Raw genomic sequence first — 27478 nt, forward strand, 5'->3', positions numbered from 1 at the left:
TTATAGTATTTCAGGATGATGTCAGCCTCAAGTTATTTCACCTTTTAAGAGAAGCAGTGAAACAGGCCTCAAGCTCTGTGAAGAGGGGAGCCTGGGAGACCCAGCCTGGACATCGAGCCTGCAGTCCTGTCATTGTCCCCTGGAAACACCTATGGGGCCCTGCCAGCACCCTGCCCCGCTTCGTTCTCCATTGACCTCAATATTACAGCTTCACAGAGAGACTGAGAATCTTTGGTGCTCTGCTGCTGCTGCTTATTTCGGAACACGCCAGAGGTGCAAAGTTACTTTCTCAAGATCACACAGCCATTGCAAAACAGAATGAAGATTACAACCCATGTCAGGCTAACTCCAGCCGGCCTCCCAGGCTGCCACCTCTCCGTCCTGAGACATGCTGATCCTGAGCAGTTCCTCTGCAGTAGGCCCAATCAAACCCAATTTATTAGAATCATATATACACACCCTCTTTTCCTGCTGTTACACCATGATCCCTGGAAAAAGCCTTGGGTGGGAAGGGGATTATGTTTCATATTATGATTGACAGAAAATAATTGAGAGAGATTTCCTGTCTCAATTTCTCTTCCTCCCTGCCTCTGCCTGCCGCTTCTCACACATACACGTGCAAGCACACACACCCCCTCATACATCTTTATCTTTGTGCTGGAAGGCTCTGAGCAGCTCAGAATTAATCGACTCCATGAGCCCCATGACTGAGCAAGCTTGCCCTCCCAGCAGTTCAGTCTGAGATAAAACTCCCCCCACGCTTGCTCCAGGCTTGCCAGCAGAGAATAGCAAGGGCCTCCCTCCTCACCGTTCTCCTGTAATGTGCTGCTCTGCACTTACAGCCACCGCTTGCAGATGGCTCAGATGTGAAGCCTTTTCTCTTTTTTTAACTTTTTATTTTGGGTGGGGGGTATAGCTGATTAACGATGTTGTGATGGTTTCAGGTGAGCAGTGAAGAGCCTCAACCATGCATATCCTTATATCCGTTCTCCCCTCCCTTCTAGACTGGCACATAACATTGAGCAGAGTAGCCTGTGCGATTCACTAGGTCCATGTTGCTTATCCATTTTGAATATAGCAGTGTGTACATGACCATCCCAAACTCCCTAACTGTTCCTTTCCCCCGGCAACCATATGTACATTCTCTTAAGTCCGTGAGTCTCTTTCTGTTCTGTAAGTTCGTTTTGTATCACCTCTTTGATGACGCCCCTTTCTTAGGCTGTCATACAGTATTTCTGCTTTTCTGTCTGACTTCACTCACTGTGACAATCTCTAGATCCATCCGTGTTGCTGCAAATGGCATTATTTCACTCTTTTTCATGGCTGAGCAGTATTCCATTGTACACATGTACCACATCTTCTTTATTCATTCTCTGTGCTCGGACTTGAAGCGTAACCTTCCCTCAAACACACTTGGGTTTTCCAGCTGCAATATCTATCTGCCAACCTGTATGTATTTCTCCAGGAGCTAAAAACAAACACAGAACCATGCTGTCCATTGGTTTTCCTGAGATCTGATCCGTCTATCTGCCCAAGGGTAGAAATGGTCATTCTTTTAAGATAGGTAGGGTGGTTTATCACTTCTCAAACTAGAACATACAGGCAAATCATCTGGGGCTGTTGGTAAAAGACTTATTATTTTGATTCTTTAGGTCTGGGGTGGGGCCTAAGGGTTTGCATTTCTGATCACCTCCAGGTGAAGCTGATGATGCCCGTTCTTGGAGTGCACTTGGGGTACCAAGTGGTCAGACAGTGAACAAGGCCCTTGCTGTGTGGAAGGTGATATGCTGGCTACTTACACACAGTTACTTAGGCCTCGCAAAACCTCTTTCATTGGGGTGGCATTCAGCAGATATTCAACATTTACTTAATGAGATACCATAGTCTGTGCCTGTGGTGGGCATTAGCAGCAGAACTGATTAAGATCCCTGGCTTTGGAACCCAAGGATCTTGGGTTCAAATCTGAACTCCCAACTTACTCATTTGATCATGGGCCAATTATTTCACCTCTCTGTGAGTCAGTGCCCCTCTCATGGGGTTGTGAGATGATTAAGTGTGCTTATACATGTGAAACACTGAACACAGGGCCTGAAAATATGTAATAAATGCTCAAGAAACACTGACTATTATCACTGTTATAATGGTGAGTACGCCCAGTGCTGGCCTTTATGAATATTCACTCTCGTAGGGTACAGAGCTTCGGAAATGGGATTCAGAGATGACAATCAACTTGCTCAACTTCACAGCATTAGTGAAGGCAACATGAGAGCTGGGACCAAGGAGTCAGGGCATGAGAGTTTCATTTAAACAATTTGTGTAGCATATTCACGAACTGGGGCATGCCTTACTTCCTAAGAAGTTGCAGCTGAAATCTTTGCCATCCAGAAATCAAAGGTCTTGAATTGTAATCATGCCTCTGCTTCTAAGTAGCGTGACATCCCCTTGAGTAAGTTGCCTCACTCCTTTAGGCATCGGTGTTTTCAACTGAAAAATGAAGGGACTGCACAAAATGACTTTGAGACTTCTTCCTACTCCATCACTGATTCATGCCACAAGTCAGAACGGCTCTCAGCTGTGGAGTCATAGGGTGGAGGAGACTGTGGTTACTTTGGGCCGTGCCCCATTCCCCCTTGAGGGATCTGGGGACTCCTGCAGCAGGAAGCAGGGTGCCCAGTTCACCTAACACTCTGACTTCCCCCTGGCAGGCGGCATCGTCTTGAATCCATCTTTCTACGGCATCCCTGGGCACACCCACACCATGATCCATGAGATTGGGCACAGCCTGGGCCTCTACCACATCTTCCGAGGCATCTCGGAAATCCAGTCTTGCAGCGACCCCTGCATGGAGACAGAGCCCTCCTATGAGACCGGAGACCTCTGCAGTGACACCAACCCAGCTCCGAAACACAAGTTCTGCGGTGACCCGGGGCCAGGGAACGATACATGTGGCTTCAACAGCTTCTTCAACACTCCATACAATAACTTCATGAGCTATGCAGGTAAGGCCCACGCTCTGCGGGCCCACACACCGCCCCAGAGTGCCAGTGTCAGACGTGGCCTCCCGGCCTGGCTCAAGCAGGCTGCCTGTCTTTCCTAAGATCTCTTCATTCCAAATAATCAAGTACCTGTGCCTTCCATGAGTACCTCAGGGATGCAAGGAAGATGTTGTATCTAAAAGCTCCTCAGAAAGATGCTTTGGGAAGCTGACCAGGGCTAAAAGTCAGGAAACCTGAGTAGAAGGGCCGGTTCTGCTGCTAGGTCACCTGCTGCCTTGGGGTCTGTCACTTCCCATCTCTGGGTCCCACTTTTCTCAAGAAAATGGAAACTCTGGAATTGATCGCCGAGGTTTCTCCTACTTTTGCAGCTATAGTTTTCTAAGCTGGTGGTTGTTGAACCTTTAAAAAAAAATTTTTTTTTCACATGCTCTTTTACTGTTTTATTACAGTCAAATAGAATTCTTTTGGTTTTACAAATAATGAAATTATTACATGAGATGGAGTTGTTTTTTCCCTCACTGCATATACCCGCTCAGAGTCCTTTTTAGTACCATCAATAACAGTGTTAATAACTCATTCTGTGCATTCCAAGATCCCCTGCACTTCCTTTTAGTGTATATCAAGACCAGCTCTAGTCCTTATAACATCTTTGGAAAGTTAGCTATCCTGGGACTGTCCTGGTAGTCCAGTGGTTAAGATTCCAGCTTCCGATGCAGGGCATGCAGATTCAGTCCCTGGTTGGGGAGGTAAGATACCATATTCCTTGTGGCCACAAAAACCAAAAAATATAAAACAAAAGCAATATATTAACAAATTCAGTAAAGACTCTACAAATGGTCCACATTATAAAAATCTTTAAAAAAAGAAAAAAAAACGAATGAGATACCCTTTCTTAGGATGGTCACAGCCTCACCCCTAGGCCAAGAGACTTTGAGTAAAGCACCAGATGCTTGTGTGTGTTAGCTGAGCATCCAGATCTTTTATAATATTCAACTTAGGTGTTTCTTTCCACCACCAAAGCAAGTGAGCTCTATAAAGGCAGAAATTGTCTCTGAGACATCACTGTTCTCTCCGCGCTTAGCACAGGCCTTGTGTTTTTAAAAAATGTTTGCTAAGAAGAAAGGGAGGAGGGAGGAAGGAGGAAGAAAACCAAGTAGGGAAGAATATGAGTAATTTCTCTAACAACAGGTATATAAAGTTGATTTGTATAGCAATATTTCTACTTATATAAAAGTTTACTGTTCATGGGACTTCCCTGGTGGCCCAGTGGTTAAGACTCCATGCTGCCAATGCAGGAGACATGGGTTCAATTCCTGGTCAGGAAACTAAGATCCCACATACCATGCAGCACAGCCCAAACATTAAAAAAAAAAAAAATCAAACCGTTATTGTTCATAAAGGACATTAATATATGCCATCTTGTTTAACTCTCTCAACAAGCCTATGGGGCTGGAACTACCCCCGTTTCACAGGAGACCGTCTTTTCTCTTTCCCTCTTGTGCCACTCTTCCAAGGAGACCTAGCTGATGGCTGAGTGGGATATTGAGCGATCTGGGTGGTTTTCGAGTCTGTGCCAGAGAGATCATTGTCAGAGAGGTGGGGGCACTCTGAGTGGCTGTGTGACTCTGAGCCTCCATTTCTGCTTAAACCAGGGGAGCCCGCTTCTAGCAGTCTCCATTTCTGACGGGATTTTGCCTCTGATTGCATTCGAAGAGAGGCTGTCCCTCCTGAAATCCAGAAGACCCACTACCTGTGGGTCTTCCCAGTTTCCCGTTTGGACTGAACGATCTCCGGGGCCATCTCCATGTAACGTTCATACAGTTCACACCCGAGGTCTCTTGAATGGTCAGCACCCACGCTTGGTGCCATAAACAGCCCCTAGCTTGGGGTCTCTAAAAAAGACCTGAGTGCTAGGGATTTCCTCAAAAGCAGACTCCTACCATGCTCCCATTCCCAGCCGAGCCGGCATCCATATCCGGTGTCCCGTCCCCTCCCAGAGCCCTGCTTAAGTTCCATTTCTACAGCATCTTTTCTCGGCCAGCTCAGTGTGCTTGGAAAGTAAACGATAATGTGAGTTTGGAAGTTTGCCGGCCTCTTAGGGGCCAGGAGCTGCCACTCGCTACTGGACCCCCATAAACTAAATCTTTTTTTGGTTGTTGTTCCCCTTTGTACAGATCTAAAGGGTGATTGATTTAATGTTGCTTTTCTAAAGGAACCCCTCAGCTCAGTGACCCATTAACAGCAGAACTAATTCACTGAGCTACGATAACAAACTTACACCCGCAAAAGCATATTCAAGGAGACCACGAGCTTTGAAATGTTTGTTTTTCTTAGGATCTCTGATAGATGAGGTGACAAAAGCAGCTGGATGAAATTCAAAATGCAGACCAGGATCGGGTTCTCAGGGCTGGGGAGAGGGACACACGGGGGCTTTGCAGTCAAGACAAGAGGGTAGAGACCGTGCTGGGTCAGCTGCTTAGAGTTCCTTCCTTGCGAGTGCTCTGGCTTTCTGCAGAGATGGGTGTGTTCTGTGTTTGTGTTCACCTGCATGGTAGCCATCAGCCACTTGTTGAGCAAGGAGAGTGAAGCTGAGGACCTGAATTAATTGTTAGTCCTAAGATTGTAATAAATTGAACATGGCTGGTGGCAAGTCTGCAGAAACTACTGAGTGTCTATGACGTGCCAGACACTGTGGGCATTGCCCAACAGGCTTGTCTCATGGAATCATCTAAATAGCCCAAGGGGATAAGTGTATTACTACTGTTCCCACTTTACAGAAGGAGAAAGCATGGCTTAGGCAACTTGTCACCTTCCCAGGGTCACACAGCAAAAACAAGGCATGCCTTTCATGGCAGAGCCTGCATTTAAGCAACAATTATCTGGCTCCCTTTCTGACACTGGGGGAGTTTGAGAGTGTCCCAACTGCTCAGATTAAGCAGACACCAGGCAGGTGCTAGGGCAAGCCTAGTCAAGCACCGGGTGGGTGTGGTCGCGTTGAGCTGTGGGCTAATCCTCAGGCAGGTAGAAAGACGGCAGGTCAGACTCTTACTTCCTGAAGAAAAGATGCCATAAGGAACCCACTAAGAGGACCCCCAAGCCCAGCTTCCTCAACAGTGCAGAAACCAGGCCTTCCCCAGCTATGGGAGCAAGCGTCTTGTCACTGCCGTTCTGCGTATCCCTGTTAGTATGCACTTAAGCTTTGACACAGCAGCCCCACCTCTAAGAAGTATGTCTTAAGGAAATAAATCTGTTAATGTGTTTAAAGATTTAGTCCTAAAAATGTTTTTAGCAACCTTTTTTTCTCCACATATTAATTAGACATCTATTAATTGAAGTGTGTAATAGGCATAGAAGAGAAATGCTTACATGTGTGAAAAATTAGAAGCTTCTTACAAATCCAAAGAGAATGGGTTGCTGAAATGAATCACAAGGCACTCATATGACAGAACATCCTGTAATCACTGAAGATGATGCAGCAGACAGTTGATAGGAACATAGTGGTTCGGAGCATAAAGTCTAGAGTGTGAGAACCAACTTGAATCCTCTGTGTGCCAGCCTTTGACTCTGACCTCAGGCAAGTCCCTTCTGTCTAAGCCTGTTAACTTTATTGGTACATGGAGGACAAACACCCTCACCTTGCATGAGAGTCATACAGGTGAAGGAGTTAGAACTGTCCTTGGTACCAAAACTAGTGCTCAGTAAGTGATGATTAGCAAGATTATCTGTTGACTGTTAATTGTGAAAACACTCCAGAACCTAATGTACAGTATAAGACCTGGCACATATATCATATCTCATCACAAGTGTGGGTATGTTTGTGCGTATGTGTGTATATACATATATATGATGCTCGTGATGATAAGAACTACAGAAATCCATTATAGATATTCATATCCATCTACACATACATACACACTAGATTTTTTTTTAATCTCTAGGTAATATTTAGGTTGATGTTTATGTCTTTGTAACATGCTTGGCACATACCAAGTGTTCTGCAGTAGATATAATCATCTATTGCTCTTACTGTTATTATCATTGTTTTTAAAACAACAAAACCTTCAGTTATTCTTGCACTAGAAGTGGGTGAGCTAGCTGCACGCTCCCCTTGGCTGTGGAAGGCAGGTAGGGTCATGAGTCCCCGTTTCACAGTGGGTGGAAACAAGGCTGTCAGGGATCAGCATTTTGTCTGAGGTCCCATAGGCAGTGGCAGCCCTGAACCTCCCTGCCCTGTGGCCTTCCAGCTGCAGGTGGAAATTGCTCTTGAGAACAAAGTTTAGATTGCAAACTCACAGCACGACATCAACAGCATGGGGACTGGTGTAGCCTCCCAGAATACTGAAGTCCCCCACGTCCTTTCTGGCTGGAGGCAGCGTGGGGACAGAATAGGATAGGTTGGCTGGTCCTAGAGACCAGGACGAGGGGCCACAGGTGTCAGGAGGGGCAGCCTGCGGAGGCAGGAAGCTAAGAGCGGCCAATTGGAAACGTCAGCTAACTGGGGCAGAGCCTTTATGATGGACAGAAACCCTTTGGTACCTCACCCAGGATTCCGGCAGCGGTTCAGTCTCTAAGCTTTCTAGCTCTGGGAGGGATGTTTTTTGACTTCAGTTTTAAAGTTCAGGTACAGTTCTGTCCTCTTCCCAGCCTGTGTCACCTACCCATTTTTCAAACTTTTAAATTGGCAGACATGGAAATGGCTAATTTTTAAGTTATAAAAGGAAACTAACTCCTTTGGAGGAAGAAAACCAAACAAATCAGAAGATAGAGAGGAAAGCAAATTGCTGATTTTCTTTCTCGTTCATCAAATGAACGCTGTATGTGTTCCAGCTCATGGAAGCCACACCATCACTCTAGGTTGTGGGTTGATATAAATGTCCCCAACTTATACACAGGGGGCCTGAGTTTTAGAGTTACTTCCTTGTTTGGGAAATGACTGGTTAGAATTCTGTTCCGTGCATGTGCCTTAATGTAGAGTCCTCCCCCTATTAATAGACAGATGTGTTATTTCTAATGTTTTTTCTATGTAAATGATATTTCAAAAGAGGTCCTTGTACATACGTTTTCCCTCATGTTTGTTCATGAGTATCGATCCATCGAATTCCTAAATGGCGATGTTGCAAAGTCAAAGAGAGTGAATATTTTACATTCTGGTTTTTTTCCTGCTTCTAGTTTCCTAACACTCACCCACATTAGTGTATGCGTACACACACATGTGCACACATGCAGGCACACACACAGAGGTGCCTGCACTATCCCAAGACCCGAGGCAGTGGGCATTCACTGAGCGCTGCTCCTGCCTCTTGATGCTACACTTGCCATGACCTTCAGCAGCATTCTGACACCAGCACTCTTGTTATCATCATTATCTCCACTTTTCAGGTGGGAAACTGAGGCACAGTGGTCATAAAATCATTTGACTCCGGATCATTCACCCATGAATCTAACTACATAACCCTTACTTCTTTAGCCAGAATGCCCTTCCCCTGCTTTTAACCTATTTAGTGGCTTTTCCAAAACTTTCGGGATGAAGTACAAAGTCCTTAGTAACAAAGGAAAATGTACCAGCCCATCCAGTCCTTCTTAGACCACTGGGGGCAATTGGAGTCTTATTTTCCAGGCAAAAGCAACCCATAGCCTGTTTTGTATCCAAGGAGTTACATGCAAGTATCTGAGCTTGAAAGTAATTTGTGCAACTAGTCATTCTTTGGTGGTATTCTCTGAAGGACTCTGGGCTCTTCTGCTTCTTCCAAATGTATAAAAGTCTTCCCCAGGGTGCTGGCAAGGAGACCATCAAAAATTGCTAAGGGGATCAGAGGCAGCTTCTGTGTATAACCTCCTCACACTCCTATCCCTTCCCCAAGCTGGATTCTCAAGGTCATGTCCAACTGCCCAGCACCTGCCTGAACTTATTTTCTGTTTGTTTGATAAGAGAAAGTGAGTTTATGCTGCGGAATTCCCATGGTGGGTTTATTTTAAGATCTGGCGAGCCCCTTCTCCTCTGTCTGGGGCCCAGCTGCAGAAACCCTGGCCAGGCGGACACCTCTGGGAAGTGGTGTTTTTGGAAACCAAGCCAAAACAGTGCCTTGATCTGCCCCTGGGGCAGCTGAGTAAAGCTGTTGGAGGGAGAGACGGGAGGCAAGCTTCTTCCTTGGCAGGGAAGAGTCTCGGGTCATGGCCTTCACTCCTCATCCTAGAAAACAGAGGGTAGAATTGAAGGTCATTAGATCTAAAGACATTCAGAAATAAGATTGTATTCTGGTCCCCTCCAACTCAGGCTCAACTCCTATTTATCAAACACCTGCGGGACACTTTGCCCATACAAGGTCTCATGGACACTCAGAAAAAAGTTCTCATATTGATTAGAAACGTGGCCTTGGAGTCAAGACTGCCTGGGTTCACACCTCAGATCTGTCCCTAGCTCTGTGATCTTTAAAAAGTAGTGAGACCTCTCTCAGCCTCAGGTTCCTCCTCCGTGAAATGGAGTGATCAGAGTATTTACTCCAAAACTAATGGGAGAGTTACACGTGCCCAAAGCACAGTATCCCGTGTACGAAGCATGTACTAAGCCCACAGTCAGCGTCCCAGCGACAGCACTGTGCAGAAAGTGTCGCTGTCCTTGCATCCCTGCCGTGGACACCGAAGGCTGGATGCTGAGCCTGGACTACTTCCGAGTCTCCCTGTGCTCACTGCCCAGGGCTCATTGCTTCTGTGGTCCTGAGCTGCCCCTTCTGCCATCCCTCATCTTCTTCCCCAGTCTTAACCGTGTAACCTGGTTGACCCAGGACCTCCCCTAGAAGCCTCTCCAGTTTATCCGTCTTCCCCAACACACCATCTCCTTGTCGTTGGGGACTGGCGTCACAAACTTGAACAGCCTATAACCACCTTGAGCCACACAGCAAGCTGACCTTTGCTCTGTAGCTAGACTGGCAGCTCCCAGCAGCAGGAGTGCCGTAGGTTTCCGTGGCCCTTGGCTTCGAGCAGAGAGTATAGAATCAATGCTCAGAAGGCTGCTTTGGAAAGCAGAATTGCTGCATCCGTAAGGAGCAGAATTAATGAATGAGCGATGAACAAATGTGAAGGTGGGAGTGAAGGAACAAGTAAGCATATGAAAGAATGAGTGAGCAAATAGACAGGACACGAGTGGATGACTGAGAGATATTGACTGATTGGCTGGAACTTACTGACCTGTGGATGGGGGCCCGTGGAAAGCGGCTCGTCTTGCCCTTGTCCTTACCCATGACCTCCCTCTCCAGGCTCAGACGTGCCTTTTCAGGCCCATCCGCCCTCCCCCTCCTAATGCTCCCTCTCACCTGTCTGCAGAAGTGATGACTGCACTGATTTGTTCACAGACCATTAACTCTCGAGCACTGGAAGAGGCCAGCTCCCAGTTGGCAAGGGCCGGGGTGCTGGCTTCCGGGCCGCCCGGGAGGCATCATCATTCTCTTGCCTGTCGGTCCGTGCAACGAGGTGCTTATCTCTCCCTCTGCCTGCTTGCAGATGACGACTGCACCGACTCCTTCACACCCAATCAGGTCGCCAGAATGCACTGTTACCTGGACCTGGTGTACCAGGGCTGGCAGCCCTCCAGGAAGCCAGCGCCCATCGCCCTCGCCCCCCAGGTCGTGAGCCACACGCCCGACTCTGTGATGCTGGAGTGGTTCCCTCCCATCGACGGCCACTTCTTTGAAAGGTGAGTGTGGCCTGTGAAGTGTTGATCCCTCTCTCTCTCTCCTGCCAAGAGGAGGGAAACTTGGAAGGGAAACAGCCTTGGAGAGGGATTTCTCAGTGTCTTTTATTGTTGCTCTTGTTTAACAAGTGCCCACAAGTGCCCAGATGGTAAAGAATCTGCCCGCAATGCAGGAGACCCTGGGTCAGGAAGATCCCTGGGTCAGGAAGATCCCCTGGAGAAGGAAATGGCAACCCACTCCAGTATTCTTGCCTGGAGAATCCCATAGTCAGAGGAGCCTGCCTGGTGGGCTACGGTCCATGGGGTCGCACAGAGTTGAACACGACTAAGGGAATAACACACACACTTGAGGACTAACTGGTACAGCGACTGCTCCATGTAGACGTTGTAGATTTGGGGATCAGGGAATACATAAATGATTGCTAACAGAAATTAATGAGTAATGATGCATAATTTCTGTGGTGAATATTAAGCTTTGCTTTATTGTTAAAAGCCTGGAAACTTCTGTCTCCTGAACCTCGTCTGGAATGGAGGTACTGGTCACATCTCATGAGCTTGGGCATTTACCTGCCTCTGGTTAATGAGCTAACTCCTTTGTATACACGTAGTACCATATAAGATGGGCATTTACCTGCCTCTGGTTAATGAGCTAACTCCTTTGTATACACGTAGTACCATATAAGAAGGGCACATTATATATGGATGGTACACATGCATATATATATATATATATATACATGTATTTTTGTATAACGAGCATCTTTGCCTCTGTTGTTTAATAGAACTGAAGGTAGAATTTTTAGAAGATCAGATCAGATCAGATCAGTCACTCAGTCCTGTCCAACTCTTTGCGACCCCATGAATTGCAGCACACCAGGCCTCCCTGTCCATCACCAACTCCCGGAGTTCACTCAGACTCATGTCCATCGAGTCAGTGATGCCATCCAGCCATCTCATCCTCTGTCGTCCCCTTCTCCTCTTGCCCCCAATCCCTCCCAGCATCAGAGTCTTTTCCAATGAGTCAACTCTTCGCATCAGGTGGCCAAAGTACTGGAGTTTCAGCTTTAGCATCATTCCTTCCAAAGAAATCCCAGAGCTGATCTCCTTCAGAATGGACTGGTTGAATCTCCTTGCAGTCCAAGGGACTCTCAAAAGTCTTCTCCAACACCACAGTTCAAAAGCATCAATTCTTTGGTGCTCAGCCTTCTTTACAGTCCAACTCTCACATCCATACATGACCACAGGAAAAACCATAGCCTTGACTAGACGAACCTTTGTTGGCAAAGTAATGTCTCTGCTTTTGAATATGCTATCTAGGTTGGTCATAACTTTCCTTCCAAGGAGTAAGCGTCTTCTAATTTCATGGCTGCAGTCACCATCTGCAGTGATTCTGGAGCCCAAAAAAATAAAGTCTGACACTGTTTCCACTGTTTCCCCATCTATTTCCCATAAAGTGATGGGACCGGATGCCATGATCTTCGTAGAAGATCAAGGGATGATAAGTCAAGGCACAAGATGCCTTAGTTGGGCTCCTGTCAGTCACTTCCTAGCCGTATGGCCTTGGGCAAGTCAGTTTCTCCCCCTGAGTCATACTCCACTGAAAGGTGGGTCTAATGATGCCTCAGTGGTCTGAAGGTGGAAACATGAATGAAATCATTTCTTGTGGTTCCTTTCAACATTGGGTCTCCCCAAGGCACTGAAGCTTTAGGGGATTTTAAAGGATCATGAAGATGTACTAACATGTTGATATTTAATTTGGTTGGAACTTGGCTATAAATTGGTATGGATTAGTATTTTTGCCCCCTCCCAGACCTGAATGTTTTATTCAATAATGGTAATACAATATTGAAGATGGTGGAAATAATAACCAGCTGATGATGAATTAATATTACTCAATGGTTGTTCATGCTGTTTACCAATTGCTCACTCTGCTCTGGATTCTGTACTAAATGCTCGCTGTACAGTCTCATTTCATCTGTTTGGTAATTTCTGTAAAAGGAGAATCAACTTCTTCATTTGCCAGATGAGGAAGGGATTGGAGTTCAAAGAGGCAGAGAGATTTGGCCAGAAGCCCATAGAAAGTGGTGGGAGCCAGGCTCCGACTCACATTTTGCAGCGTCTTATCTCAGGCTCGCATGTTCTTTCATTAAGTTTTTCCAAAACTTGAATTATGAAGGAGGTGTTACTCTCCACTTCATAAAGGCCATAAAACATGGCAGTGAACTCTCACAAGTATGTGTGTGTGTGTTCATAAAAACATATTAGATCATGGCATCACAATTAAATTTGGGCTCCAATTTTCCTTCAGTACTATCAGTCCTTGAATCTAGAACCTTCTTTTGACAGCTGGATGCATGTGATCACAGAGAAAGGAAATGCACTCCTTAGATGCTCTGTAGAAACCCCCTTCCTCTGCCCCAGCGCCCTCACTGGGAGCTCAGAGCTGGGTTTGGGAAACCTCATGTGACACTTCAGAGCAGCCTTTCCAGCAGCCCGTGGATTTATTTATTTTTTCTGTGGCGATGAGAAGTATCAGACTTTTGGTCAAGCCTTGGCCTCGATTCCACGTAGAAATGGAAGTTTTGTAAATGAAGCTTCCTGTGTGTGTATTCAATTTGTATTTCATAAAGCAGTTATTGTCCATTAAATAAATACCATCTGATTGTTGGAAACCTATTGGAGGGTTAATTGTTGTGTAATGAGATATGTCTCTATTACATGGGGCCCTCAGCTTCAATCAGTATGTTTTTAATAACCTATAGTCAGTTGGTACTTGAGGCTCATACAATAGCTATTCTGTTCAGTCTAAGATTTCATAATGGAGTTATCATATGTTAAATTAAAACTGACATTTTAGAAACATATCTAATTAGGGTTAACAGCTATGTAGACTGTAGTCTATGACTGAAGGAAGTAGGTCAGCAAGTTCAATAAATTGTTTTAAAGAAATAAATCTATCCATCTCCCATACGCAAGGAGTTCATACTCATGGAAATTGGCTTAGTACAAAGTGCACAAGCTTTGATGTCAAGCAGACTGTATTCCAGTCTCAACTTTACCTCTTCCAGCCTAGGGGACCTTGGGTGAGTTTCTCACCCCTCTGATTCTTTCTGGCCTTCTTGAGTCTTCTTCCATAAAAAGTGCTAACCATACCCACTCCACCTGGCTTCTGTGGGGAATTTAATAAGATGACATCTGTGATATGCCTAGCATACACACTCTATGCTCAGGAAACACTAGCTCCCATCTTGTACAAAGTTTCCCAGAGCTGTTGAGCTACTTGAAATCCTCTTTGCCTGCAGAATCTCTGATGTTTTCCACTCCATTCATCAATGCCAACCTCTAGCCCCTGGCCATCGTCATGTCCTCCTGCTGTTCCTCACATCTGTGGTCAGAGAGAATACAAGGGTTTTCCTTAAAAAAACATACTCAGATCCTCCCACCGCCTGTGTCCTCACACATGGGCAACTGAATAAATAATTCAAGGCCACCCCTGGCTTTTTTAACTCCTGCATTTTTATCTGTCTTGCAAACATGTGTTGACTAGATGGTTTCAGTTTTCTGAACAATGGGCTGTGGTATATAGTAGAAAGAATGCTGGACTGGGAACCAAGAGACCTGAGTCTGAAGTCTTTGCAACTTCATTCATTTCTTCTTCCTCTTTGGCCTCAGTTTTCCGATCTGTAAACTAAAGGGGAATCTAGCCTTTCTCAGCCAAGGTTCTTTTTCCAAGTCTCAGAATGTAGAAAATGACTTGAGTGACTATTTTCTCAATTGTCCTAAGGATAGTACATAACTAGTACCATTCTAGATGCCTAGGAGAGAGCTTAATTCCTTCTGTACAGTGGGTACCTTAGAGAAGCACTGTCCAATAGAACTTTCTGTAATGTAATATCCAGTATGGTAGCTGTAAGCCAGCTGTGGCTAGGGAGCACTTGAACTGTGATGAGTGTAACTGAGGAACTGAAAGGAATTCTATATTAATTTTAATTCATTTAGATTTGAATAGCCACATGTTACTAGAGGCTGCTAAAGTAGATGGTGCAGATTTGGAGCTTTAAACTTTAATGCTCATAGATCGTGTGTAAGAAAGGTGATCTCTTCCAGTGTTAGCATCCTTTAGCATCCTGTGTTTCTATGATTTCAGTGTGTATGTGTGTGTGTGTGTATTTCTGTCTGTGTACATACAGGTGCCCATTAAAATCAAATAAATGCCAAGGATTAGAAACACATTTGACATACCCTGAATGTGTAGGATATGGCATGGTTTTGGTAAAGTCTGTTTTGACTGTGACTTTCTGAGCTTTGACCTTCGTATAGTTGTTCTGTAACCATGATCCTCAGCTTCCTTATCTGTAAAATGGGAATTTCACCCACCATATACAGGATCACACCTTTGCTCTTTATTTCCTGACTTTGCTTTTACCTGTGCTCTTCTTTTCCCAATTCCTTCTTCGTTCATCATTCAGGCTGATCTTTTAAAAATGTGAATTGGATCGTGTCACCCACATTATAACCCTCCAGTACCTTCCCACCCCTCTTGTGTGTAGTCTGCAAGGGGTCTGCGGAGCCTTCCATCCTGCGGTCCTTGCCTGCTTGCCCCACTGGCGCTCTCACTGCTGTCTTCCATTTGTGACTCTCGCCACTCGAGTCTCCTTCAGGGCCTCTGTGGACCGAGGCCGTCTCTCCCGCCTCGGTCCTTTGCATACCTTAAGACAGAGCCTGGACCACTTTACTCCACTCTCGGTGTTGTTCTTGGATCTGCACTGAGGTCTGCCAGCGTTGTGCCCATCCGAAGCCCCTGCACAGCCCCTCATTGGTCTCTCCTACATCATCTGTTGACTCTCCTTCTAGCAGTAATTCAACCTGTACTTTGTACACATTATTTTCCTATTGGTTTATGGACTGTTGCCTCTGCTGGATTGCAGGGTCTATGAGGGCAGGTACCACATCAAATCTCCTCTCCCATGGATGGTTAATGTCTGGTAGTTGCACAGTGCTAGCAACCAGAGATTGTTCAATGAGTATCCAGTGAATGAACAGGTGAAATATTGAGTGAACACGCAAACCCATGACTGAGCATGAGGGAATGCACTTTGTGGAACTCTGTGTAAATAAGGCCCATTTACTGTCGGGTGGATGACAGTTTATTAATTCGTCAAAGTATTTATAGGGAACCTACAGTTGTCAAAATCACTGCAGATGGTGACTGCAGCCATGAAATTAAAAGACACTTACTCCTTGGAAGGAAAGCTATGACCAACCTAGAGAGCATATTGAAAAGCAGAAACATTACTTTGCCAACAAAGGTCCGTTTAGTCAAGGCTATGGTTTTTCCAGTGGTCATGTATGGATTCGAGAGTTGGACTGTGAAGAAGGCTGAGCACCGAAGAACTGATGCTTTTGAACTGTGGTGTTGGAGGAGACTCTTGAGAGTCCCTTGGACTGCAAGGAGATCCAAACAGTCCATTCTAAAGGAGATCAGCCCTGGGTGTTCTTTGGAAGGAATGATGCTAAAGCTGAAACTCCAGTACTTTGGCCACCTCATGTGAAGAGCTGACTCATTGGAAAAGAGTCTGATGCTGGAAGGGATTGGGGGCAGGAGGAGAAGGGGACGACAGAAGATGAGATGGCTGGATGGCATCACTGACTCGATGGATGTGAGTTTGAGTGAACTCTGGGAGATGGTGATGGACAGGGAGGCCTGGCGTGCTGTGATTCATGGGGTCGCAAAGAGTCGAACACGACTGAGCGACTGAACTGAACTGAACAGTTGTCAAGAACTCAGTGAAGTACAGGTGACTACATGTGTTTCCTCTAAAGCAAGGCATCTAGAGTAGAAAGCTCAGTTACCATTAAGATCAGTGCGATCTGGATTCATACAAGGATGTTTGTAATCTCATTGTCGTCATAAAGCCAGTCCTGTGACTCTGAGCTGCTATGCATGGGTTGTGGTCATTGTAATGGAACCAGACTGGTGCTGCGCACCTCCCTCTCCACTCTTCATCCTCTGCCTCCAAGTACATTTGTTTAATTGTCATTATTGCTAGTTCAAGAACACCTCATACATACTGAAAATACAGAGAAAGTTCAGAAAACCAGAAGGAATGGAAGTAGGGAGAGAGGAATCATTCTGAGTTCCACCACCTAGAAATATTTGCTGGTAGTATTTCGTCACATTAAGTTATTTGAACAGCATTGAGATGCTGCTATAAGGTACAGTTTTGAATATGACTCTTCCCTTAACATTATAACACATTTTCCATACATTTTAATGATCTTTATGAGTATTTGTACCAACTGCTTACTGTTCCATTGAGCAGATTGGCCTTAGACTGTCCAGTCATTCTATCACTAAATATTAGTGTGCTTATAAAATTATACCTATGTATGATTTCATATTTCTGATGATAAAGCTGATGATGCAAAATACGCAATTTGAGGGTCTAGACTAGGTTAGTCATGAGTCTTAGCAACATGTTGGAGTGACTGGTATTTATCCATCTATCCATCCAGCCATTAAACTACATGTGTTGGTCACCATATTAGCAGATAAGCAGAGGCAGAAAGTATTCAGATTTAGGTTTGGGGATGAGCTCCCTGGCAGCTGGGTGGAGGAGGAAGGAGGACCAGCTTCAGACTGTGATGTTAGCAAGCACATGAGCCCTGGGGCTATGGAGCTTCCCTGTGAAGCAAAAGCCCTAAGGCTTGAGATAGGGTCCCTCCCTTGTGTCTTTCAGGTTGCTGAAGGATGGTGATTCTTTTAGGAAGGAGATTTTGGCAGGACCATTGCATTTGGAGAAATAATGGGTTGGGCTATGACCTTTCTTGATATTTTCCCTCTCCAGTAGCTCTGTAGAAGTTGCTCAGATTTTCAGAGTTTGGGGCTTGCTCACCCTAGTACAGGAGAAGAGGGCTATCATCCCTCTCCCTTCCTAGCAACTATCTCCTGAACAGGGGCCAAGTCTGGAGAACAAGTAGGATCCCAAAGGCTATTGTGGTTAAAGGGAGATTGAATCCAGACGTAAGATACCAGCTGATGGGGAAAGCCACTGTCATATTCCGCTGCTGGGGTTTGTCCCACTGAGGGATTGGCTTGCCCCTTGGAAAGCTGCTGAAGTGAATTAGGTGGCATGGTAAGGAAACTCTTTTTGACTGTAAAATCCAAGAGTGACTCATCTATCCCCTGAATGTCAGAGCTAGAAGGTTCTTTAAGCACTGTCTAGTTCAGCCCAGTCATTTTCAGCTGAAGGAACTGAACCATTCCTTCTTCCTATTTAATACCTAGGATCCTGATAATCCCTGCACATAGTAGGTACCAGACAGAGATTGTTAAAAGAATAAAATTTGAGGTCCGATGGGTAAAAGATTTTCTCACAACCACATATCAAATCTTCAGTGGAACTTTGAATCATTGATGAAATGAAGAAATAGTGCAGGTAGTAAGTCTGGGCTGCTTTAAATTTAAGTTTATCCACCATCAGAACAGAAAACGCTTAGACCCAAGAAAGGCCCTCCTGGGTGGTGGGGAGGAGTTTCATTTATGATCATATTCTGGAAGCTCTGACAAAGATAGGGAGGATTTAGTACTGTTGTTTAGCCTCTAAGTCACATCCGACTCTTTGTGACCTCATGGACTGTAGCTCGTCAGGCTCCTCTGTCCTCCACTATTTCCTGGAGTGCAATTCATGTCCGTGGAGTCAGTGATGCTTTCTAAGTCTCTCATTCTCTGCTGGCCCCTTCTTTTGCTTTCAGTCTTGCCCAGCATCAGGATCTTTTCCAATGAGTCTGCTCTTCGAGTCAGGTGGTCAAAGTATTGGAGCTTCAGCGTCAGTCCTTCCAGTGAATATTCAGGGTTGATTGCCTTTAGAATTGACTGGTTGGATCTCCTCACAGTCCAAGGAAGAATAAGGATGACAGGGGAGCAAATTTGTTGTCGCCTACACCTTTGGCTCAGTTGAGTCAGGAACTCATTCAACCATTCCTAAGTCGGTGCGTTTCCTTCTTTCCTTGGCCTCCTAGAGAATTGGGATCAGCATGTGACCTTTGCCTGGAAGGGAGATTCCTGGTGCAGTATGCCTTCAATGCCTCCTCCCCGATGCCCTGCGGCCCATCAGGACACTGGAGTCCTCGGGAAGCAGAAGGTAAGCCAGGCTGGGGGCTCTTTTGCAGGTTGGGTGTGCAAAGAACTCTTTCAGTGTAGATAGAGCTTTGTAATTTTAATGGTCTTTCTCACGTACAATCCAGAGAAAGCAGCAGCACCCCACTCCAGTACTCTTGACTGGAAAATCCCATGGATGGAGGAGCCTGGTGGGCTGCAGTCCATGGGGTCGCTAAGAGTCAGACACGACCGAGCGACTTCACTTTCACTTTTCACTTTCATGCATTGGAGAAGAAAATGGCAACCCACTCCAGTGTTCTTGCCTGGAGAGTTCCATGGACAGAGGAGTCTGGTGGGCTACAGTCTATGGAGTCAAAGAAAGTCGGACACGACTAAAGCGACTTAGCATGGCAGAGCACATTTATTTTAAAGTCACCACACCCGTCACTGCACACAGTTTTTTTTTTTGCCGGGGGGGGGTGGGGAGCAGTGAGAGTGTTTACGATCTACTTGTCATGCAGTTTTTCAGCACAGTATTGTTAACTGTCGTCACCGTGCTGTATGTTAGAGCTCCAGAATTGATTCATTGTATTGCTAGCAGTTTGTATCCTTTCCCCTCCATCAAGGCCAGTATTCATGCATGTGTTCAGCACAAGGCGTTTTGAGCACCTGAACTGTCCTGGGTATGTCATCCCACTTTACATATGAAGAAGCAAAGCCCCTGAGGAATCAAATGCCCACGGCCACATACCTGATGAGACACCGTGTGTGTGTGTGTGTGTGTGTGTGTGTTTGTCTGTGCCCTAGACCTTGACAGCCTGTGGGTACAAACAAGCTCACGTCAGAATCAACACACATACTGGAAGACTTCAAGGCATCACCAGCCTTTGATTCTTCTGTAGTTCTTCCTGTGAATACCCAAGGCAGTCTTCCATGTGTCGCAATTTTTCCTCTCGGACTCCTGCCATGTCATTTCCTTGTCAGAATCCATGTATCAGCAAGACACTGGAGGGAAGCACCTCAGGACGGCCGTGGTTGTGGGCTCCACCCACAGACCTTCCATGCTAGGGGTGGGTCAGTCTCCCAGGCCTCCCTGCAGACCAACAGTCCCTCTGCTCCCTTACACTCACTGCCACAGCCCCTCAGTTTTCTAGAGAAATTAAAAAAGTCTCTTTTACCCAATGCTTTGTCACCCTGTCACTTGGCCCTGAAGCAAGACCGCTTGCAACATAGCGAATCTCATGGCCAATTGCCCATTCTGGGTCCTTCAGTGGTATCTCTCTCTTTGAGGCGCAGGTCTAGTCCCCGAAACCAGGCTGGCAGAAACCCCACACCCGCCTCAGCCCTCTGTCTCACCCTCTGTTGCCTTTGGAGACGTCCACACAGAAGCCCCCCCCACCCCAAATCCCTCATCATGCTCTGAGGGGTGGCTCATGCCAACCGTCTTTGGGTAGGGACCCCCGGCTACCTGAGGAAGCAGAATCTGACTCTTCACTGAGGTTCAGTGAGAACTCCCCCATTCTCCTTTATATTTTTAGAAAGAAGGTTGAAAAAGAGAAAGCCAGAGATAGAATAAAGCAAGGGAGAAGGATCAGAGAGGAAACGTGAGGGAGAAAAATGACAGCGCTGTGCTCTGTTATCTTCTAAAGTAGCTTGAAATAAAAAGGAGAGTCGAACTGGGGAACTCTAAACAGATCCACCAGGAATGGAAAGCCCAAGGGGTGCCTGGGAGAAGCCCTCAGCTCGGCCTCACAGAATCACGGGCTGTCAGACGTGGAAGGGACGCCTGGGGTCACCCGGCCCCAATTCCCACCCTGGGCAGAAATCCCCTGTGTGTGCGCCCGGCACCGGCTCATGTATTTCCCTGCTCTCCGCATTCTAGCACCATCTGCTAGAAAGTTCTTCTGAAATCTGCAATGGTGACTTTTTCACCCAAACTGAACCCACGTTGGGTTCTCCCAGAAGAAGATCTGTGTCTCTTCCATGCAAGGAACAAACCCATCTCCTCTCTGCCCACCGCAGGGACTATGCGCCAGGCAGACACCGTGATGGGCACGGGGACTCTGCAGAGCTGGCTATCTGATACGAGAGTCAGATGAGTATCCGGGAGCGTTCTCCATCTGGTGTAATGAAGCTGGTGCTGATAGACCTCCAGAGTACAGGGAGACAAGTAGAAAGTGGGGGACCTCCCCACAAACTGAGACTCACGCCCCGCTGAGGAAATGTCAGCATATCAGTCAGCAAGATGCATTTAAGAATGTGAGAGGAGTTGACTGTTGAAATCACTGGTCATTTTAGTGTGATCTGGAGACTTAAGGGCCTCCTAAGGCTTCTTCGTGTGTCCTCCAAGGAAAAGATATTTTCATAATAATACTATGACACAGTTTACCTTTTTCACTCACTTTCTCTCCTGAGTGTCCAGTGGTGCTTCCCAGCGACTGCATGGCACGTGATGTCATACTGCTTAGATAGCTAACGGGATGCATGCGTATGTGTTCCTGTGTTTTAAAGCCTCTTAGTTTTAATCCACTATATGGTAATGACATAGATACTATGTACAAGAACAAAAGCTCTTCAGTAATGGAGTAGGAACTTAAATGGGTATGGAGAGAAAGGTATAGACTAGGAAGCAGTTGAGCTGGGGTGAGATGTGTAATGACCAGATGAGGATGGGTTTGGACTCTTCTGAGGGTCGTAAGGAGATGCCACGTGCCTTGGCAGGGGTCTGGGAGATGGTGAGATGTGCCTGTTATGAAAGATCACCTGGTCTGCTCTGTGATGAGGAGGTTGGGGGTTGAGTAGACCTGGGGTGGGGTTTGGGGGGAGGGGAGAAGGGTGCATCTCGGTGGCTGTTTTGGGAGGACGGTGGGGCTTCCCAGGTGGCATAGTGGTAAAGAGTTCTACCTGTCAGTGCAGAGCAAGCAAGACGTGTGAGTTTGATCCATGGGTTAGAAAGATCCCCAGGTATAGGAAATAGCAATGCACTCCAGTATTCTTGCCTGGGAAACTCCATGCGCCGAGGAGCCTGGTGTACTACAGTCCATGGTGTTGCAAAGAATCAGACACGACTGAGCGTGCACACGTGCACACTGGGTGAAGGAAGTAGCAAGACTCTACCCTGAGACTTTTCTGGCTAAAATCATCTCAGTTTGTTCTACCACCTGAATGAATGAAACAATTCCCTGCATCCCACGCCACCATCCAACCAAACTATCAATTGGTTAGGTCTGCTCCTGGTTCATCCCTGACCCTCTTAAAGCAGGAGTTGCGGGGCAGAATCCCACTGAAGTGTTGAACCACCTCCCCTGTACCCAGAGTCGACTGAGGCCTCCAAGAAAACCCAGCAGCCCTGGGTTTTCCTTTAGGATATGCAAATTTAGTGCACGCAGGCCAGGAAAAGACACTGTTCTTTTTTTAGAGCATCCTATTACAGGCTCTGTGATCCATTTGGCTCAGACCCTTTTAATATTCTTGAAGAAATAAACTTTTCCATGAGCCAAGCTCTGCAATGTTTTTCTCAACTCATTTTCATCCTATTTATCTTTGCGTGTTTAAGTTTTTGGACTTCCCAAACTAACATAAAACTCCCCAATCTGTGAGCGATGCCAGACGTATCTTTGGGGTAGGGGAAAGAGCATGGGTGTGGGGAGGATGACGGGGTTGGGGTTTTGGTCTGAGCCTGGCCATCAATGAGCTCTGTGCCCTTGAGTGAGTCACTTTGCTTCTCTGAAGATAGCATCTTATCAACAGAATGTCCTTTCCAGCTAGGATATTCCACAGAGCCACAACCTCATAGTTTTAACTCCACATTAACAAGATAGAAAATTCTTCACTTAACAAATATTTATGGCATATTCACTATGTTCCACTAACTCCATCTTATGAACTTCAGGAAAAATATAATCACAGAAATTCTTGCCTTTGGCCACAGAATGTGGTTGTTGTACCAAAAAGAAACCCTATTTTCCCTTCTCTTGAGCAAACACTGTACTTCACAGATGAATATTTTCTGAGATATTCAATACCACGACACGCTCGTAGCTCAGGAATCAGATAGCTAGATCTGATTGACTCAAATCTCAGTTTAGATCACTTATGCAAGCATATAACACATGGCAACTGCTGGGTTTTCCGTGAGAGGGTAACAATTGGCACTGGCTGTTTTCATTTTTTTCTTACTTGTGTGAATCTTTTCCCCATTTTTGTGCCCAGAATATTTCAGGTGTGCTGAAGTATACATCTAGAAAAAACTTGGCACCGAGTTTTTATAAACAGTATTTGTGTCAAGAGCTGCAGTGTATATACACAAAGATATATAATAGACATCTGTACAGATTGTCATAAATGTAAATTTAAATCAGTGTGGGTTTGTATAAATATATTTCACACACATATATTGCCTGATCTCTAGTGGATAGCTTATATAAACATGTGACTTTTCATATAAAAAAGGTATGTACTTGTAATGAAGTAACAGTTCCGAAGTACTTTTGTTCCTTGCCCCTTGCTTTCTTTCCTTTCCCCTTCCTTCCCTTCTACCCTCCCTCCCATTCCTTTCCCTCTTTTCCCCTTCCCTATCTATCCTCCTCCTCCCCACCTTTCCTTCCCTTTCCTTTTCTCAACCTTTCTCCCAAATTTGTCACCACCCAGCTTATCAGTCTCCTGGGTGTGTTCATTTTTCCTCCTTAGGGACTCTGATTTGTCCTCCTTGCCTCTCATGTTCCCTTGGTACAGGCAAGAGTTGTGTATTATCTGCACTGATACAGTATTTTGTTAACTGATTCCATTAGACTGGAAGCTCCATGAGAACAGAGACCATGTCTGCAAAACCTGTTCTTCCAGGGACTATAACCTAGCCCTGGACACAGACAGAGGCAGCCATTCTCTGGATGGATGGATGGGTGGGTGGGTGGGTGGACCGATGGATGGATGGATGGGTGGAAAGGTAGATGAATGGATGGATAGATGGATAGATGGAGAGTATCTATGACTCTAAATGTTGGTTTTTCTGAAAGACAACCTTCATTTGCTTGCTTGAAAGTCTTCACTAACTCCCCAGCTGTCTTAGCATGAAGTTCAGTTTCCTTAAAGTGACACACAAAACCCTTCATAATCTGGGCTCAGCTTATTTTGCCGGCCTTACCACTTACTCAAAACCACAATCATCTTATTTCACTTTCTCTATTAACTGTTCTCTTTGCTTGGAATAACTCCTCTTCCCAGGCTTTCACTTGTTAATTCTCCCTTATGTGTCAAAGCAGAGCTAATGTCTTTGTGAATATGTTCGTCTATTAACTATCTCATCCCATTTGAGTTTTATAGTACCCCTTGTAGGGTAGACATCGTTAGAGTAGGTAGTATGGTGAGAAGCTGTATAATTGATATTGTAACCCATGTTTATTCCTTCAAAGTTTGGCATGCTCTCTGGACCCACAGCATCACAAGTATTCTGCTGCCCACCATGGAATTACTTAACATCTGAGGCTCTGTTTCCTCTTCCGTAAAATGAGTTTCATAAGACCAACGTCATAGACTTATTGGCAGGATGAAAAGAGTTGAGGCATGTAACATGCTTGGCACAATGCCCAGCACACAGAGGATGGTCAGTGTGTGAAGCCTGGTGCTATTAAAGGGACTCAGTGCCCCTTGAAACTCTTTTTTTTTTTTTTTTACATCTAAAAGTTTGTTCTGATAACCAGACAAGCTCACACTTTGCTAATATTTCTAGTCCTATTGACTTACTTGAGCATAATGATCAAGCTTAGTTTCTTATCCTTTGGAAAGCATTTGGTCTCTCTGTTGATTAACAAGAAACCAGGGATGAAAATCGGAGCCAAACAGATTTGTCATCTTTGCTCTCCTGTGGCTTCCCACCACTGAAAGTCATTTTCTCCAAGGAAGGGAGAAAGATCTCTCCATTCCTTGTCAGCTCCAGGAGAATGCATGGTGAGGGACAGCGGGGGTGCTCACCTGGAACATACCATTACATAGCAGGCTCTCATAGTCCGTGGACCCTTCACTTCTTTAACTCCATATGAACGCACTAGGAGAGTCTTCACTTAAATATCTATCGAGTGTGCGCTGTGCTTCCTGTTGCTGGGCAGGCACTGTATAAATCACTGAGGTGGCAACTGAGGAAAACAGAGCTGCCAAACAGAAGCAAAATGACAACCATCTTATAGGATTTTGCTGAGAATCAGGTGAATACATTAATGGCTAAGGAATGTGCTTTGTATGCATTGAAACACTGTCCTTGATAAGGCTTTTTGAATGATTAAGTGCTACATAAGTACCAAAAGACCCACAAAGTCAAAAGGATTCAGGAGCTCCTTGGGTTGGAGAATTGACAGAAAGAAAGACTTCAGCCTTATTTGTGCCTTTGACTTGAACAGCTGGTCTCTTCTATCCAGCATTTGCCAAAGGTAATAAATGAAGTTGGCCAAGGAAAGGTGGAGGGAACCTTGTAGCTGTATCCATCTCTTCTTGTTCTGATGTGTTGTATCTAAAGAGTCTTTTCAATTTTCCTTGTCCTTGGCCCCTCCCCTGCCTCCCTTGCCCATTCTCGCTCCTCTTTTTCTCTTCTCTTTCTCATCTCCCCTGGACATCATCTCTTACTCCCTTGGCTGGGCAGAGGCAAGGGGATTGGAGATACTTAACAACTTTCACTGGAATGGCTTTTCCACCCAAAATCAGTTTCTAGTTTTCATATTGTGGTGATTCCTATTATCTGTAACATTATCATAAAGCCTTTTCAGGCTAAGATTGATGTTTTCTTTTTCCCCCTTTTGCTTTTGAAATATCCAGCCCCTCCACCCCTATCAACCACTGATTTAAAGGGGGAAAAAAAGAATGTGGCTCACAGGACAACCTGAGATCTCCCATCCTCCCCTCACCAGCTGATGTGTATCTCTTGCTAGACACCCTTACATAAATCAAAGCCAGTCATTGCACTGAGTCCTGATTACTTTTCTCAGCAGTGCAAAGGAGAGTTCTCTGAGGGTCTAGGACTAATGATCTCAGCCGAGAAAAATTCAGAAGTCACTGCTCAGGCTGAGATCAGTGGGGATGAGGCATCGTCTCCCTGGGGAAAGACTGGAAGACTCTCTCCTTCCTTCTCCCCCCTCCCAAGCAGCCCTCCCCTCCCTGAGTCCAGCTGGACAGGGCTCAGAGAAGCTCCGTGGCATGGAATGACCTCATGTAGAAGAGGGGAGGCAAGAGATAAGATGGCTCCAGGGCTGCGTTCCAGCTCTGTCATTCAGGGTTCTAGACAGTTTCCTCCACGGAAACTCAGCCCAAGAGGCGGAAGCTATCATAACTCACCTCCTCTTCGCTGGAGGTTTCTGGCCCTTCTGTCCTTACAAGCAGGTTGTACCAGAGGGAGCCTAGTTTATTTAGTGGCTCTCACGTTCAGTCTCGAGAACGAGAACTTCAGGATGAGACGGAGCTAGGCTCTAGTGCTGACTTTTACACATCAAGCTGTGAGACTCTGGTTAGTTCACGCCACATCTCTAAGCCTTGGTGGCCTCACCTCAGAAATGAGTCCTTGCAAGAATTAAACTGGTTCAGAGGACATAATGGATGTTTAGCATGCATCCCTTCTTTCTTTCCATCAAGTGAGAGACGAGGAAGGATAGTTTGGGCAGCAACTCCATTGTAAGCAACTTATTTGAAGGTAATTTTGACCAAACGTCTCGTGATTCAGTTCGTTCAGATCCACGTCACTGGGGTAGGAGTGAGCACGAGTGCTGTGAGCACAGCAGATTCACCAAGACACTGAGAATCTTCCCTGTCTTTTTACCTTCCCTCTGTGTCCTAGTCTGGCCAGTATCTCCTGAGGGCTACAGGAAACTCTGAGGACTTTCAGAGCTCATATCCTCATCTCTTGTCCACAGGTCATCCAGATGTTGAGCAGCCCTGTAAGTCCAGCGTCCGCACCTGGAGCCCCAATTCAGCCGTCAACCCACACACGGTCCCTCCAGCCTGCCCTGAGCCCCAGGGCTGCCACCTTGACCTGAGATTCCGCTACCCCTTGGTTCCCGAGTCTTTGACCGTCTGGGTGACCTTTGTCTCCACTGACTGGGACTCTAGTGGGGCTGTCAATGACATCAAACTCTTGGGTGTCAGTGGGAATAACATCTCCCTGGGGCCTCAGAACGTCTTCTGTGATGTCCCACTGACCATCAAGCTCCAGGATGTGGGAGAGGAGGTGTATGGCGTCCAGATCTACACGTTGGATGAGCACCTGGAGATTGATGCGGCCATGCTGACCTCCGTGGCAGACAGCCCACTCTGCCTGGAGTGTAAGCCGCTGCAGTACAAGGTGGTCCGGGATCCTCCTCTCCAGGTGGACGTGGCCTCCACCCTGCACTTCAGTAGAAGGTTCACAGACACGTAAGTGTGCTCTCTGGACAGGGAGATGATCAGGTAGGGGGCGGGGGGTTGCAGAGGGATGTGAGGAGGGTCAGAGTGTCCTGCACTGGAAGGAGGGTGATCACAGACTCACCTCTGGGGATTTGTCACCTGGTGTTGGGTGAGTTGATATGGTGGGAAGAACAGCAGACCAAGAACCATGAGTCCTGAATGCTGGTGGCAGGTCTAACCTGGGACTCTAAGCCTCTCTGACCTCTCTGTAGCTTACTTTTCCCAACAGTGAAATGAAGGAGGTTGGATGAGATTAGCAAGAAAGTCATTTAT

The 27478-nt window shown here is 46.0% G+C and overlaps 1 protein-coding gene across 4 annotated transcripts in view; it reads left to right on the forward strand.

Moving 5' to 3' along the window:
- PAPPA (pappalysin 1) overlaps positions 1-27478 on the forward strand; it is a 267221-nt gene that overhangs the window by 59636 nt on the left and 180107 nt on the right. For 3 of the 4 annotated variants that reach the window (XM_086413907.1, XM_086413905.1, XM_086413906.1), the window contains 4 exons: positions 2706-2999; positions 10494-10686; positions 18706-18827; positions 26677-27175. In XM_086413907.1, the coding sequence (XP_086270033.1) occupies positions 2706-2999; positions 10494-10686; positions 18706-18827; positions 26677-27175 (1108 nt within the window). Of the gene's footprint in view, positions 1-2705; positions 3000-10493; positions 10687-18705; positions 18828-26676; positions 27176-27478 lie in introns of those variants that run through there. The other variant, XM_086413908.1, reaches the window with a different exon arrangement.

Source organism: Bos grunniens, chromosome 8 (genome assembly GCF_055505025.1).
Source record: "Bos grunniens cultivar Pamir isolate PY7600 chromosome 8, Bosgru_T2T1.0, whole genome shotgun sequence".
Lineage (NCBI taxonomy): Eukaryota > Metazoa > Chordata > Mammalia > Artiodactyla > Bovidae > Bos > Bos grunniens.